General features: G+C 44.6%; 1 protein-coding gene across 4 annotated transcripts in view; it reads right to left on the reverse strand.

Moving 5' to 3' along the window:
* Nucleotides 1-15,519, reverse strand: part of ARHGEF10 (Rho guanine nucleotide exchange factor 10) — a 291,292-nt gene that overhangs the window by 123,836 nt on the left and 151,937 nt on the right. For all 4 annotated transcript variants that reach the window (XM_073589190.1, XM_073589191.1, XM_073589188.1 and 1 more), the window contains exons 16-17: nt 4,984-5,154; nt 496-641 (exon numbers count right to left, since the gene is read on the reverse strand). In XM_073589190.1, coding sequence (XP_073445291.1) covers nt 496-641; nt 4,984-5,154 — 317 coding nt within the window. The remainder of the gene's footprint in view (nt 1-495; nt 642-4,983; nt 5,155-15,519) is intronic.

Here is a 15,519-nt window from a genome sequence, read left to right on the forward strand (position 1 = left end):
TCGAGTGTTTGCGATAGCTGGCAATGAGACTTTTAAAACACTCTAGAGGAATTTTGGCCAACTATCTGGTCTTCTCTGTCTAATATTTAAAATTTGTTTCGTGGTCTGAAACCTTCAAGTGTGACAAACATGCAAAAGAACATGAAATTAGGAAGGGGGCAAGTACTTTTTTACACAACTGTAGTCCTCGTGTATGCTGGATGATTGCATATGAAACAGATTCATCTTCATTTACATTTTCTCATCATTTGATACATAAAGCTGAACTTGACCTGGTAACATAGGGACTCTGCCAAAGCTGACAGTACAAGTGCAATCTACTGCCATCTGCTGGCCACTAGTAGCATGCACTATGGCAGGCCAGAGCAGAAGTGCTAGAGACAAGAGCCGACTACTCATATTAGTCACTACAGCCTGTACATTACACAAAACATTGTGTTCCGCCACTTGATTCTGAAACTACTTTTAAATATAATATATATAAAAAAGACCCACCTGGAGTTGGCGGTGGCACACATCAGGACATCATTCAGCATAAAGAGACGTCTCTGCTTAGTTTTCAGTATCTCACCCTTTTCATTGTAGACAGTTTCTACCATGTCATCTGACCGGATGAGATATCTGCTTCCATTGCTAAGAAGCTACATGTTAAGGGCAAATGGACAAGGTTACAAGCTTTTTACACAATAGAGAAAATGCAGCAAGCCTTTATAGATCGTTTTCTGCTGTCAAGAAGTCACAGATTTCATTGCAGAATTATTTTGTGCAAAAACGGACTTAGGCTGGTTTCACATTTGCGTTTTTTTTCGCGGTAATTTAGCGCTAAATAGCGCATGCGTTTTTTTTTCCTATACTTTGCATGGGATGCGCTTATGTGCGCATACACATGCGTTTGTACGCGTTTTACCGCGCATGCGTTTTTTTGCGGTATGCGCTCGGGCGCACAAAATGCAACTTGTTGCATTTTTTGTGCGTCCGATTTGCCTCAAAAAAACGCATGCGCGCGCAATGCGTTTTTTTACAGCAAGACACCCAATATAAGTCTATGGGTGCGCATATGTGCGCATTGGCATGCTTATGTATGCGTTTTTTTGCACATGCGTTTTTTTTTTGTTAACCATGGAATTTAGGGGTTTGGGTTAGAGTTAGGGTTAGTTAAGGGGGTTTAGGGTTAGGGTCAGGGTTAGGGTTAAGTATGGTTTGGTTAAGGGTTAGGGTTAGGGTCAGGGTTAGGGTCAAGTATGGTTTGGTTAAGGGTTAGGGTCAGGGTTAGGGTTAGGGTCAGGGTTAGGGTTAAGGTTAGTTAGGGTTTGGGTTAGGGTTAAGTATGGTTTGGTTAAGGGTTAGGGTCAGGGTTAAGTATGGTTTGGTTAAGGGTTAGGGTCAGGGTTAGGGTTAAGTATGGTTTGGTTAAGGGTTAGGGTTAGGGTTAGGGTCAGGGTTAGGGTTAAGGTTAGTTAGGGTTTGGGTTAGGGTTAAGTATGGTTTGGTTAAGGGTTAGGGTCAGGGTTAGGGTTAGGGTTAGTAAAGTCATGGTTTGGGTTAGTGTGAGGGGCCACCTAATGTTGGAAAAAAACGCAAACGCGGTAAAAACGCACTAAAAACGCATACAAACGCATAAAAACGCTGCGTTTTTTTCATGCATGCTCATAAAAATGCTTGAAAAAAACGCAGCAGTTGTATGCTTTTGTATGCGTTTTTCAATGCGTTTTTTTGCGGGAAAAACGCGCTGCAAAAAAAAGCAAGTGTGAAACAGGCCTTACTACGATTTTGCAACACTTTTGCTACTATTAAAAAAAATTATTTGTACCTTGCCATTCTTTGGGGCCTCCTACTACTGGCTCTCCACCATATTTCACCGACCCTACCTTAACATTTTGTATTATATCAATTCAATTATTGGTTAGATAGGCAAATAGGTCTAGGCCAGATTAAGGAACTGGGACTTTTTTTAAAAAAAGCTCTAGACAAATGCATTGTATCTAAGGGTGGGCCACATTGTGAGACACAGATAAATATGGTGAAAAGAAATTTATCATAAAGAACTTTTAAATTAGTAATAAAAATTTAAACACTGCAACTATCACAATAGGAGTCTCACTGAAGATGGAATTACAACTATTAATAAGACTATGCAGCAAATGCCGCTGCGCTCCCTAGTTGTGGCTGGAGACTGGCAGATCTGTATCAGATCGTTTTTTGGCAAAGGTAATCTAACATATAAAGCTCAAGTGTGTATGTATGTCTGGGATTGGCATCCGCACCGTCGCAGCTACAGCCACAAAATTTGGCACAGTCACACGTCTGGACCCCGAGAGCGTCCTAAGCCCCTCATTATGATGTCATAATGCCCCGATCTATATACTGGGGAAAAAGTGTGTGCGTGTCAAGCCCCGCCCCTCATTATGATGTCATAATGGTTGCCATGGCGACACTGATGTCATCATAGGTTGCAAGCCCCGCCGCTCATTATGATGTCTTAATGGTTGACCATGGGATGGAGGATGTGTGATGGGTATATGGGCACTGGACTATGGGATGGAGGATATGTATGACGGGTATATGGGCACTGGACTATGGGATGAAGGATATGTATGACGGGTATATGGGCACTGGACTATGGGATGGCGGATATGTATCATGGGTATATGGGCACGGGACTATGGGATGGAGGATATGTATCATGGGTATATGGGCATGGGACTATGAGATGAAGGATGTGTGATGGTTATATGGGCACTCGACTATGGGATGGCGAGTATGTATGATGGGTATATGGGCATTGGACTATGAGATGAAGAATATGTATGATGGGTATATGGGCATGGGACTATGGGATGGCGAATATGTATGATGGGTATATGGGCACGGGACTATGGGATGGAGGATATATATAATGGGTATATGGGCACGGGCCTATGGGATCGTGGATATGTATGATGGGTATATGGGCACGGGACTATGGGATGGGGGATATGTATGATGGGTATATGGGCATGGGACTATGGGATGGCGGATATGCATGATGGGTATATGGGCACGGGACTATGGGATGGAGGATATGTATGATGGGTATATGGGCATGGGACTATGAGATGAAGGATGTGTGATGGGTATATGGGCACTCGACTATGGGATGGCAAATATGTATGATGGGTATATGGGCATGGGACTATGGGATGAAGAATATGTATGATGGGTATATGGGCATGGGACTATGGGATGAAGAATATGTATAATGGGTATATGGGCACGGGCCTATGGGATGGAGGATATGTATGATGGGTATATGGGCACGGGCCTATGGGATGGAGGATATGTATGATGGGTATATGGGCACGGGACTATGGGATGGAGGATAATTATAATTTGCTATAACTAACCACAGTTAGTTACTATGCCCGGGCAGCGCCAGGCTCTTCAGCTAGTTACTAAATAAAAATGCTGACATCTCTGGAATCATACAATGGATTTAAAAAAATAAATAAATAAAACCAGAATACCCAGGAGAGCAATAAGAATAAAATAAGAGCAAAAAGCGGCCATTTTTCACCTGGTGACAGGTTTGTTAAAGTGTAACGAATGTCAGACTTTGTTCCATCTGTTTGGTACCACCCTATCTCTAAGGCCTCACTCACACATCAGTATTTCTGTGCCAAAACCAGGGGTGTCTCTAAAACATAGAACAGGTGTCAGTCTTTCAATTATAGTTTTTCCCTGTAAGGTCCACGCCTGGTTTTGGCATGCTAACACTGATGAAAAACACTGACCAAATACGGACGTGTGAATGAGGCCTAAACAATGTCACGTGACTGCTGCAGCCAATCAGTGGCTGGGGACCAGCTGCAGCCTTTACTAGTCTGTGGAAACAGAAGAAACACGGTTGCTCCACTGAAATGAATGAAATAAAGGCTGCAGCCAATCTGTGGCCGCTCATTGAATTCAGAGGTCACATGACACTTTTTTTTGGTTTCAGGTGACCAGTGAAGAGACATTGCTGAGATTAGAGGAGTGATGCAAGTTGGGGAGATATTGATAGTTTTGTTTTCTTTTATGCAGCATCCTTGGTTTATTAATATGCGATTGTATAATGTAAAGTGGTTGCCCACGAGTTGACAATCAGTCCTCCTACCAAATGTCTGCCCTTATCTAGTACAACAAAAATGTCATTTTTTTTTAACATCTAAAAGTAAAGGATTGTCAGCAGATAAGAAAAAAAAAACTGTATGGGTTCTTTAACATCTTGCTCCATAAATCTCCAGATACTCAAGATATGTCAGGTGCAGACACAAATTTGGAAAAAACGCATCTGTAGCTGTGAGCAAGATATTAATGCAGCAAACCTATATAACAACTCCTGGGAAACCCACAGCAGACTTTAGATACTAGATTACGAGTTTATTTTATGGGCTTGAGAAGTGACAGATCTCAGATGAAGTGTAAAATCCATGGTAACACTATTCTGCACCCACTCTGGTTGCTGTCGGAGGCTGGCAAAGTATCAGCTAGAGACCCCACAGTGCGCATGGCACCGAGAAGCTGTTGTGTGGACTGGGCTGGAGACCCCGACAATATACAGCTAAATATCACACAGGCTGCACTGCTAGCCACAGCCAGCACATCATGGAGCATTTTTTTCAGTCCAGTTTAGAAAACAAAATTTACACTTTGATTAGTTGCCATTAATCTTGCTCACTATTTTTTCGCAAATTTTGCTACCAGAGGCTTACCGTATCTTTTTTTCAAGATTATTAACCTACTGAGCATCGAGCAAGAACATTTCCCATTGGGTGGGCAGGATCCATAATGGTTTTCTTTTTAGCTTTGCATTGGACAGCAATGTGTCACCTCTGCCGTCACCTACGTGCTACCATATGAACATGTTGGAATGACACGTCCTGTTGACAGCATTGTGAACAGAACCAGGCGGGAACAGGGGAGCCATCTGATATGATTTATCGTGTTGTCACTATAGCCACTTACCTTGTTGAGGTACCTTTCATTCATTGCCTTGGCGATTTGCTTAATTTCACAGCGTTGATCTGCGTCTCGCTTCCTCTCATTAAGTTTGTCTGCTAATGTTTCCAGCTCTGTAAGAGCCATCTGTAGGGGAAGTCGATCTGGATGACCCTTCATTGTGTTTTTCAACATATCCTGCAAAAAACAAACAAACATGAAACGTCAGGAGAGCAATACAAAGTCTATGAGTTATAGGACAGGCTGTTGGCTTAAAGTGAGAACGCAAATAGAATATCCTACATGAAGCAATCAATAACAGAGCAGATTGTACAGTATTTTGCCACAGCATTTTAAAAGGAGTTGTCCGGTCTTAACCCCTTTACCCTCCAAGCCTGTATTCACCTTTATGACCAGGCCAAATTTTATAATTCTTACCAGTGACACTTTATGCGGTAATAACCTTGGAACGCTTCAATGGATCCCACTGATTCGGAGGTTGTCACACAAAATACGGTAGCTAATAAATAACATTTCCCACATGTCTACTTTACATCAGCACAAATTTTTAAAACACAGTTTTTGTTAGGTAGTTATAAGGGCGAAAATTTGACCCGCAGTTTCTCATTTTTCCAACAAAATTATTTATATTTTTAGAGATTACATAACACTTAACGTGACTTTGAGGGGTCTATATGACAGAAAATACCTAAAAGTTACAGCTGTCTAAAAACTGCACCCCTCAAGGTGCTCAAAACCACATTCAAAGAAGTTTATTAACCCTTCCGATCTACACCAAAAAAATTTTGAATGTGGAAAAAAAATCTTTTTTTTCACAAAAATGTTATTTTAGACACCAATTTTTTTTATTTTTGCAAGGATAATAGGAAAAATGGACCCTAAAGTTTCTCCTGAGCATGCAGATACCCCATATGTGGAGGAAAACCACTGTCTGGGCGCACAGCAGGACTCGGAAAAGAAGGAGGGCCATTTGACCTTTTGAATGTAAAAATTTGCTGGCATAAATTAGAGGAAGCCATGCTGCGTTTGGCCCCTGATGAGCCAAAACAGTGGAAACCCCCCACAAGTGACACCATTTTGGAAACTAGACAGCTCAGGGAACTTATTTAGATGTGTGCCATGATCCCCATGTGTTTCACAGACGATTATAACACTGAGCTGTGAAAATTTTAAAAAAATATTTTCCCACAAAAATGTTTTTTTAGCCTCAAATTTAGCATTTTCATAAGGGTAACAGGAGGAATTGTACCATACAATCTGTTGTGCAATTTCTCCTAAGTATGCAGAAACGCCAAATGTGGACGAAAACTACTGTTTGGGCGCACGACAGGGCTTAGAAGGGAAAATAGCTTAGTTACTCACCGATAACGGTGTTACTCGGAACCCATGACAGCACCACGGAGAGAGAGGGGATGCGCCCTTCAGGGACAGGAACCTACAGATAAAAGGGAGGTACCTCTCCTCCGCCTTCAGTTGGTTACAGAGCATCAGAGGGTCTCCAGGTTAGTTAGACAACAGAAATATATACACAATATTATAATACTACTTATTTATCAAAAGCACCGTGCCTAAACGGAAACACTCTACTAACAGTATCACGTGCTCACCACACTCATAAAGGGGAGGGGAATAAGCGGGTGCTGTCATTGGTTTCGCGAAACACCGCTATCGGTGAGTAACTAAGCTATTCTCTCTCACCCAAGACAGCACCACGGAGAGAATTACAGAGATTGGTAGCTTAGGGAGGGACCACCGCCTGAAGGACCCTTCTCCCGAAGGTCAGGTCAGACGCAGAGGCTAGATCTAATCTTTAGTGCCTGAAAAAGGTCGAAGGTGATGACCAGGTGGCCGCCTTACAGATTTGTTCTATTGATACCTCAGATCTTTCAGCCCATGAGGTCGCCATTGCCCTTGTGGAATGAGCTCTCAGCCCCTCCGGGATGGTATTTCCACTGGATGAGTATGCCAGGACAATCGCATCCCTTATGCACCTTGCCAGGGTACTCTTGGATGCCTTGAGCCCCTTCCGAGGACCCTGGAAACATACAAAGAGAGCCTTCCTTCCTACATTTTTTGGTGGTCTCTAAGTACTGTACTAGGCACCTTTTAACATCTAAAGTGTGGAATTTTTCTTCCCCCCTATTCTTTGGATTTGGGCAAAAGGAAGGACTACCTCTTGGGACATGTGGAAACGTGATGATACTTTAGGTAGATAGGCTGGGTCAGGTTTTAGGATGACTCTATCCTCTAGAATTTTTGTAAAAGGTGGCCCTGCTGATAAGGCTTGAATATCGCTCACTCTTCGAGCTGATGTTAGTGCCACCAGAAGCACAGTTTTAAGTGATAGGATTTTTAGGGGTGTCGAGTAAATTGGTTCGAAAGGAGGGCCTATCAGTGTTGAAAGTACAAGATTCAGGTCCCATGACGGTAACCTTTGACTAGCTATTGGCCTAGATCTGGTTGCGGCCTTAATAAACCGTGCTACCCAGGGGGTCACCTGCCACATCATGGTTATAGAGGGCGCCTAACTCCGCTATTTGTACTTTTAATGTGTTGACCGCCAGACCCTGTTCTAGGCCCTTTTTGTAGAAATTCTAGGATCTTATCAATCTGAACACCGTCCTGAACCTTTGCCCTAGAAGTGGATAGGAATTTTTTCCATGTTCTGCCATAAGCTCTCATTGTAACCAGTTTCCTACTTTTTTGTAGTGTAGTCATCAGGTTCTCTGAAAATCCCCTGTCCCTCATCAGTGCCCTCTCAAATTCCATGCTGGTAAATGGAGGTCCGGTGGCTGAGTATGTAACACTAGGCCCTGCGATAGCAGGTCCGGGAGATCTGGTAGGATCCATGGGTCGGTTACTGAGAGCATTCTTAGCCCCTTTCTGGCCCAAAAGAACCTGGCTATCAGTATCATTCTTGCCCCGTCCTCCCTGACTTTCCTTAGGACCGCTGGAATGAGCATGATTGGGGGAAAGGCATATGTTAGACTCTGTGTCCATGGGAGCATAAACGCGTCCAGAGTTAGAGGATTCCCCCTGGGATCTAGGGAGCAGAAGGTGTCTACTTTTTTGTTTTTGAAATCAGCAAACAGATCTATGTCTGGGGTCCCCCACATTTTTACAATCTGCCGAAAAATGGACCACTTTAGTACCCATTCCCCCTGTCGTAATTGGGTGCGGCTCAGAAAGTCTGCCCTTTGATTTTCTGTACCCCGGATGTGTAGGGCTGTCAGAGATAGCAGGTTTGCCTCTGCCAGTTTGAGGATTTTGGCGGATGTGTCCATTAGGGCTTGGGACCTGGTTCCCCCCTGATGATTTATATAGGCTACTGTGACTCGATTGACCGAATGAATGCGGACATGGTGATTCTGGAGCAGGGGTAGGAAGTGTGTCAGTGCATAGCCTACTGCTAGAAGTTCTTTTTGATTTGAGGAGGCTTTTAGTTCTTGATCTCCCCATACGTCCTGAGTCACCTCGTTGTTTATGTGTGCTCCCCATCCCGTGGGACTGGCATCCGTCGTCACTATGTGTGTTATCTTTGTTACCCAGGGGATCCCTTTGGACAGATTTTCCTGGTTTCCCCACCAAGCTAGGGAATGAATAGTTCTTGAATTTAGGGTAATACGACCCTCTAGGTGTCCCCCTATTGCTGCCTGGTTGGCTAATACGTCCCACTGGAGCCCATTGAACTGCTGGCAGGCAGGCGAATAGGGAACCCAGCAGTGACATAGCCTTCCTTAGTGTCATAGAGGGATTTTGGATTGCTCTCGCTGTAATTTGAGCGATTTTCTCCTTTTTCTCCAATGACTAGCCAGACTGCCCTTCCCGTGGTTGTTCCTTCCCGGGGAAAGACCTGGCTAGTCATTGCTTGCGTTGAGAAACATGTGATGGTGTCTCCGCGGCTTGTGTTTTGCATGTTTTACATATTTCCCATAAGGGATAGGGGCATTGCTCTAGAATCACTGCGTTGAGAAACATGTGATGGTGTCTCCGCAGTGTTGGATGTTGAGTTCCATGAGTTCATTCATCCTCATTTTTCACAGTGTTCTACTAGGCATTGCTCCTACTGGCCAGTTTCCTACTCCACACTGATGAGGGGTAATACCCCGAAACAGCTGTCTGTGGATGGATACCATGTTTTGGCATAGGTGGTTTCCTTCATTGGAGACTGCCCTTCCCGTGGTTGTTCCTTCCCGGGGAAATACCTGGCTAGTCATTGCTTGCGTTGAGAAACATGTGATAGTGTCTCTGCGGCTTGTGTTTTGCATCCTTTTTTTAACTAGGCCTAGGATCTCGCTTTCTAGTGCTTCCTGTTCTCGCGTACTGGATCTCAGCTGCGTTGTTACATACTTTTGAGGTGGAGGAGAGAGAAAGTCTATTCTTAGGCCCTCCTGGATTAGGTTTACTATCCATGGGTTGTTTGAGATTCTCTTCCAGGCTGGCAGGAAAAGGGATAACCTTCCCCCTACCCTGGGCGTACTGTCACTTGGAAGGCTTTTTGTCTCAGGGAGAGTTATTAAAGAAGAACCCTCTCTCTCCTTTTGTCATCCCACTTTTGTTCCCTCGGTGGTCTCCTCTGAAAAAACCTTCTATTTCGAAAGGGCCTCTTATATGCTGCTGGCCCCAAATTTGGGAATCCTTTCTTCTTGTCCCCTGCTTTCTGGAGGATGTCATCTAACGTCTCCCCAAAAAGGAATTTCCCTTCACAGGGGATTGAACATAATTTCATTTTGGTCTGTAGGTCCCCTGGCCAACTTTTAAGCCATAGTGTCCTTCGGGCCGCGTTTGAAAGTGCTGCCGTTTTGGACGATAGCCTGACTGAATCGGCCGATGAGTCCGCTAGGAATGCAGCCGCTCCCCTTATTACTGGGATAGAATCTAAGATCTTATCTCTTGGTGTCCCTTCCCTCAGCTGTTTCTCAAGGTGGTCCACCCATACCATTAGGCCTCTTGAGGTACATGTCGCCGCTATTGCTGGCCTGAGGTTACCGCCTGCCGACTCCCATGCCCCCTTTAGAAAGGTATCCGCCTTTTTATCTAGGGGGTCCGTGAGGGTGCCCATGTCCTCAAAGGGAAGGGCGAATTTCTTTGAGGCCTTAGCGACTGCTACATCGAGTTTCGGGGCTTTATCCCAAGACGTAGATGCCTCCTCCTCAAAGGGAGATTTTCTTTTAAGGGAAGGGACTGTAGTATTTTTCCTGTCTGGCTTGTCCCATTCTTTTTTGATTAGGCCCTTGACAATTTCATTAAGCGGAAATACTCTCTGTTTTTTCTGGCCTAGTCCCCCGAACATTATGTCCTGGACTGTTTTATCCGGCCTACGGTCCAATACCCCCATGGGAGACCTTACCGCTTTTACTAGTCTGTCTACCTCTTCTAGGGTAAACCAGTGACGCCCTCCCGTTTCATTGTCTGAGGATGAGGAGCCGGATTCTGAGGTTTTAGACGTGATTTCTCCCGACGTGGAAGAGTCTGACTGGGAGGTTTCTATCGTGTCTTTCTTCCTCGTTTTATCCCTATGCTTAAGGGACACGAGGGCACTCTGAACCTCTGATTTAATTGCGGCCCTTAGGTCGGATGCGAAATCCGGAGTCTCCTGACAAAGATTTTCCTTCGTGCAAGACTCACATAGTTTTTTCTCCCATGATACAGTTAGGGCTCTAGTGCAAGTGGGGCATTCCCTGTTCTTTTTCCCCTTCTTCTTTCCCTAATAAGAGAGAGGAATGTATTACAAGGGTGAACATTCACGAAGATCACTTACCCCCAAAGGTGCGCGGCTGCAGGTACCGGTTCGGGAGATGGAGTCAGGTCCTGTATAGGCTGATCTCCTGGTGGCGATTTGCTCCTTGCCGCTGACGTACTGCACCGCGTGGAGCGACTGCTGGAACGGCCATCTCTGTCTCGTTCCTTCTGCCGGTTGTGGTGTTGGTGGTGCTGCTGCTGCTGCAGCCTGGCATGCTGCTCCTGTTGCTGGTCGCTATCCTCCATTATCAGGATCGCTTCCAGCCAGGAGTTGTGAAACCACCATTTTAAATTTTGCCACCCCTTGTGATGTCACTGCTCCCATCCTGCACCGCGGTCCCCGGGAGAGCGCTCCTGCGCATGCGCTGGTTCTCGGGACCCGGAAGCTGGCTTCTACTTCCGGGGCGGCCACCATCTTGGTACACCTCTGCACCCCAGTGCCGCCCGTATGTTTGCCGGGTCCCTGTGAGCCCCGACTTCCTCTCCGGAGCGGCGGCTCCGGCGTCTCTCCCTCCTGCTCACCCGGCAGCCCGCATCGGCCCCAGCAGTGGCAGCTTCGGGCACCACACCTTCCTGAGGCAGGGGCCTCCCCGCTGCCATCACCGGTCAGGCCGGCCCCGGATCCTGGACACACGCAAGGTACCGTACTGTGGGTCCCCCGTCAGGGACAGGAACCCAACTGAAGGCGGAGGAGAGGTACCGCCCTTTTATCTGTAGGTTCCTGTCCCTGAAGGGCGGATCCCCTCTCTCTCCGTGGTGCTGTCATTGGTGAGAGAGAAAGTGACGCAGACTTTGATGGAATGTTCAGCGGATGTCATGCTGCGTTTGGAGAACACCTGATATGCCTAAACAGTGGAAAACCACCACAAGTGACCCCATATTGGAATCTAGACTCTTTAAGTAATGTATCTAGATGTGTGGTGATCACCTTGAACCCCCAGGTGCTTTATACGGAAGAGTTGAGAAAAAAAAAAAAAATTCAAAATCACATTTTTTCCACCAAAAATTTATTTTAGTCCTAAATTATTTATTTATTTGATCAAGGGTAACGGGAGAAATTGCACAAGAAATTTTGTGTTCCACTTTCTCCTGAGTATGCTGATACCCCATTTGTGATCAAAACATGCAAAGCTCAAAAGGGAAGGAACGCCATCTTAAAGTTCAGATTTTGCTGGACTGGTTTGAGGGTGCCATGCCACATTGGCAGAGCCCCTGAGGTGTCAGGTTTTGTTTCAGCCCCAGATTTTGTGTTTTCACACTGGAAAATGGGTAAAAATTGCACCAAATTTGTCTCACAATTTCTGCTGAATGTAGAAATACCCTATATATGGCTGTACAGCACCGCTTAGCCACATGGCGAGACTTGGGAAGGACGGAGTGCTATTTGCCTCCTGTGGCCCAAATATTCCTAGAATAGTTTGCAGACTCCATATACAGAGCCTCTAAGTGCTACAAGAGCAGATTACCACATCTAGTGACCCCATTTTGGTAATTATACAACTCTGGGAAGTTATCTACAAGTGTAGTGACGATTTTGACTCTCTAGGTGCTTTCCAGAATCAAGCAGCAGTGGATGTTGCTGATTGAAAAATTGCAAACTGCTGTTGTACTGACGAGTATGTTGTAGTAACCACTATGTTATGCCCAGCTCATGCTTCTGGAGACGCAGTGGCTCTCATCGCTACAGAAATGCCAAATGCGAAGTGTGGTTTAGGAAAACTTTGTGGCTCACAATGGAGGGGGGCATTTGGATTAAGGAGCGTAGAATTTGCAGAATTTCTTTTGGGGGGTATAAAAGCCATTTGCCTTTGGGAACGTTTGGGATCACATTTATCTTGTGCTCTATAGTGAACACTTACTTTGGGGTTTCCATTAAATCTCAGAGTGACGTGATTCGGATGAAATGCCCAGAAGGATCCATTCACTGTAATCAGGCAGCAGAGTAACCTCTCTTCAGCAATGTCTTTTTTTTTTTTTTTTTTTCTTCAGAAAAGCACAAAACTATGGCGGACTGCACTTTTATGCACACTTAAAAAGGACACCACTGGATTACAGGTCAGACTGCATCCACAGTGCCTCCATCTGACTTATTATAGGGAATATTCTGTAGGGGGTTGTGTATTCCTCATGCGGTATGAGTGATTAGACTGCTTTATTCTTTGTGTCGGTGCGATTACAGAGTTATCAGATTTATATTAGGTTTTTCTGTTTGGCTGCTGTCGCAAATGAAGACGCTTTTTTTTTTGCATAAACTAATTTTTTGCATTGCCATATTTTGAGAACTAAACTTTTTAAATATTTCAGAAGACAGTCATCTGAGGGCTTGTTTTTTGCGGGACGAGTTGAAGTTTTTATTGGTACCATTTTCGGACACAACATTTTTTGACAGCTTTCTATTCTGATTTTTGGGAGGCTGAATGAACAAAAACCAGCAATTCAGGAATTGTTTTTTTGGGGGTGTTTTATGCCATTTCGTGTGTTGTAAAACTGATAAGGCAACTTTATTTTTTGGGTCTGTACGATTACAGTGATGCCACATTTATATTTTTTTTTGTGTGTGTTTTGCTGCTTTTACTCAATAAAAACTGTTTCATAGAAAAAATTATTATTTTTGCATCGCTTTATTCTGAGAGCTATAACTTTTACTTTTCAGCTTATGGAGTTGTGTGGTGGCTTGTTTTTTGCTGGACAAGAGGATGTTTTCAGAGATACCATATTTATTTACATTCATCTTTTTGATCACGCTTTATTCCACTTTTTGTTCGGTGGTATGATGAAGAATAGTTTTTTGCCTTTTATTTTTTGTGGTGTTCACTAAAGGAGTTAACTAGTGGGCCAGTTTTATAGGTCGGGTCGTTCTGGATGCGGCGATACCAAATATGTGTACTGGTTTTTTTTTTTGTCATAAAAAATATTTACTTATCTGATCAATTGTAAAGCATAGCAAAGCAGGAGCTTTGCTATGCTTTAAAAACTGTCAGCGCTGCACTGAAACTTGGTACACCATGCTCTGGGCATGGAGTAGCAAGTCTGCTAGCTCTGTTGACCCTGATGTCAGATGACATTGGGTCACAATGGTAATGATTGGCATTTTGCGATGTCACGGAAGCGCCGAGCAGAGGGGGCACCCTCCCTCTGCATTCCTGCTAAAAGCTGCGATTGATATTGATCACAGCATTTAGGGCAGTGTTTCTCCACTCCAGGCCTCAAGACCCACCAAAGGGTCAAGTTTTCAGGATTTCCTTAGTATTGCACAGGTGATAATTTCATCACCTGCTCAAGTATTAACAGCATCAAAAGTACAATACTAAGGAAATCCTGAAAACATGACCTGTTGGTGGGTCTTGAGGACTGGAGTTGAGAAACACTGATTTAGGGGGTTCAAATGACGGGAGCGGTGCAGGCACTGCTCCTGGTAGTGAGTGCCAGGTGTCAGCTGTCAGAATCAGCTGACAACCTCGCGGTGTTCATGCACACACAGCCTCTGTGCCCACAAAATCACCATGGCGTATCCAAACGTCCAAGGTCGGTAATTACCAGCCAACCTGGACATATGGATATGTCCAAGGTAGTAAAAGGGTTTAAAGGCAATCTGTCAAGTCATTTTTGTGTATCATACTAATAGTATCCTGAAAAAGGGCTTGGGCAGCCCTTTTAGGATATGTAACTTTTATTTTTGTAGATGGCCTCGTTGTGTTTAGGTAATGTCATGACTCAGCTGTCGGGTGACACAAGACCAGGGGCTCCCTTCCCTGTCCCTAACAATAAGGGGCGCCCTAGCTCGCCCTGCTCCCCGGGAAATTTCTGTGAAGATGTCGGGGCCGCCACCCTTGCCTTATCGCCTGAGTTAGCCCTTCGTCTGTTCTCTTCCTCCATCCAGGAAAGAGGAACGCTACTGCACACCACAGTACACAAACCCGACAAACAAGGCTACACAAACTAGGGTAAACTGAAAAACACCAGGCACACATATATTCACTCACACAACAGAGGAATGCATTTTGGAGTGGAGGATAGGGAAAAAAAAACAAAGTAGAAGAGGGGTGGGAAATATCACACTTACAAACCACTAAACAGTCACAGATAACTCTTCCAAAATTCCTTCTTATATGAACACCTCCTAAGCCATGCAGCAAATGCTAGTTGTGACATGGAATGGAATCAGGACCCAGATTATAAAGGGGATAGGAGTAGATAACTGAGCTCCGCTAAGAGCTCAGAATTTCCAACATGGCCAATTTACCCCTTGTTCTGCCAAAAGAAATAAACATCATTAAAACGAAGGTGCGCGCTGTGAGGATTCTCCGATGCCGGGAGCAGCGTGCTCACGTGACCACAAGTATGCAACATTCCTACTCTCAGCCACATTCCAACTAAATTTTCAGGCCATGCTCAATACACTTGCACTGAATAAAGTCGCACCCATCTAGTCGGAATGTGGCCAGGAGTATGAATATTGCATACTTGCAGTCACATGACATACTGCCAGCACCGGAGAATCCTCCCATCACACAGTGTGCGAGATGTAAGGATTCACAAGTCTGCAGTCACATACAGTGATTTCAGACTTGTAATTTAGACCAGACAGCCCCTTTAAGGAAATTGAATTGAGTAAGACTCCCTTTAGAACTGAGCTCTGATTGGATGTTAGTCTACCCCAATTGTCGCTTCCATATTGTGATTAAATTCCATCTTAAGATGGTGAAATTTGGCTAAGCTAAATTATAACCACTAGTGATAACCCCGTGTCCAGGCATAAAGACAATTGCCTTGATTCAATATGCATTATAAAACGCCGGT

The sequence above is a fragment of the Dendrobates tinctorius genome, unplaced genomic scaffold (assembly GCF_039654945.1).
Source record: "Dendrobates tinctorius isolate UK_male_01 unplaced genomic scaffold, ASM3965494v1 ptg000107l, whole genome shotgun sequence".
NCBI classification, from domain to species: Eukaryota; Metazoa; Chordata; class Amphibia; order Anura; family Dendrobatidae; genus Dendrobates; species Dendrobates tinctorius.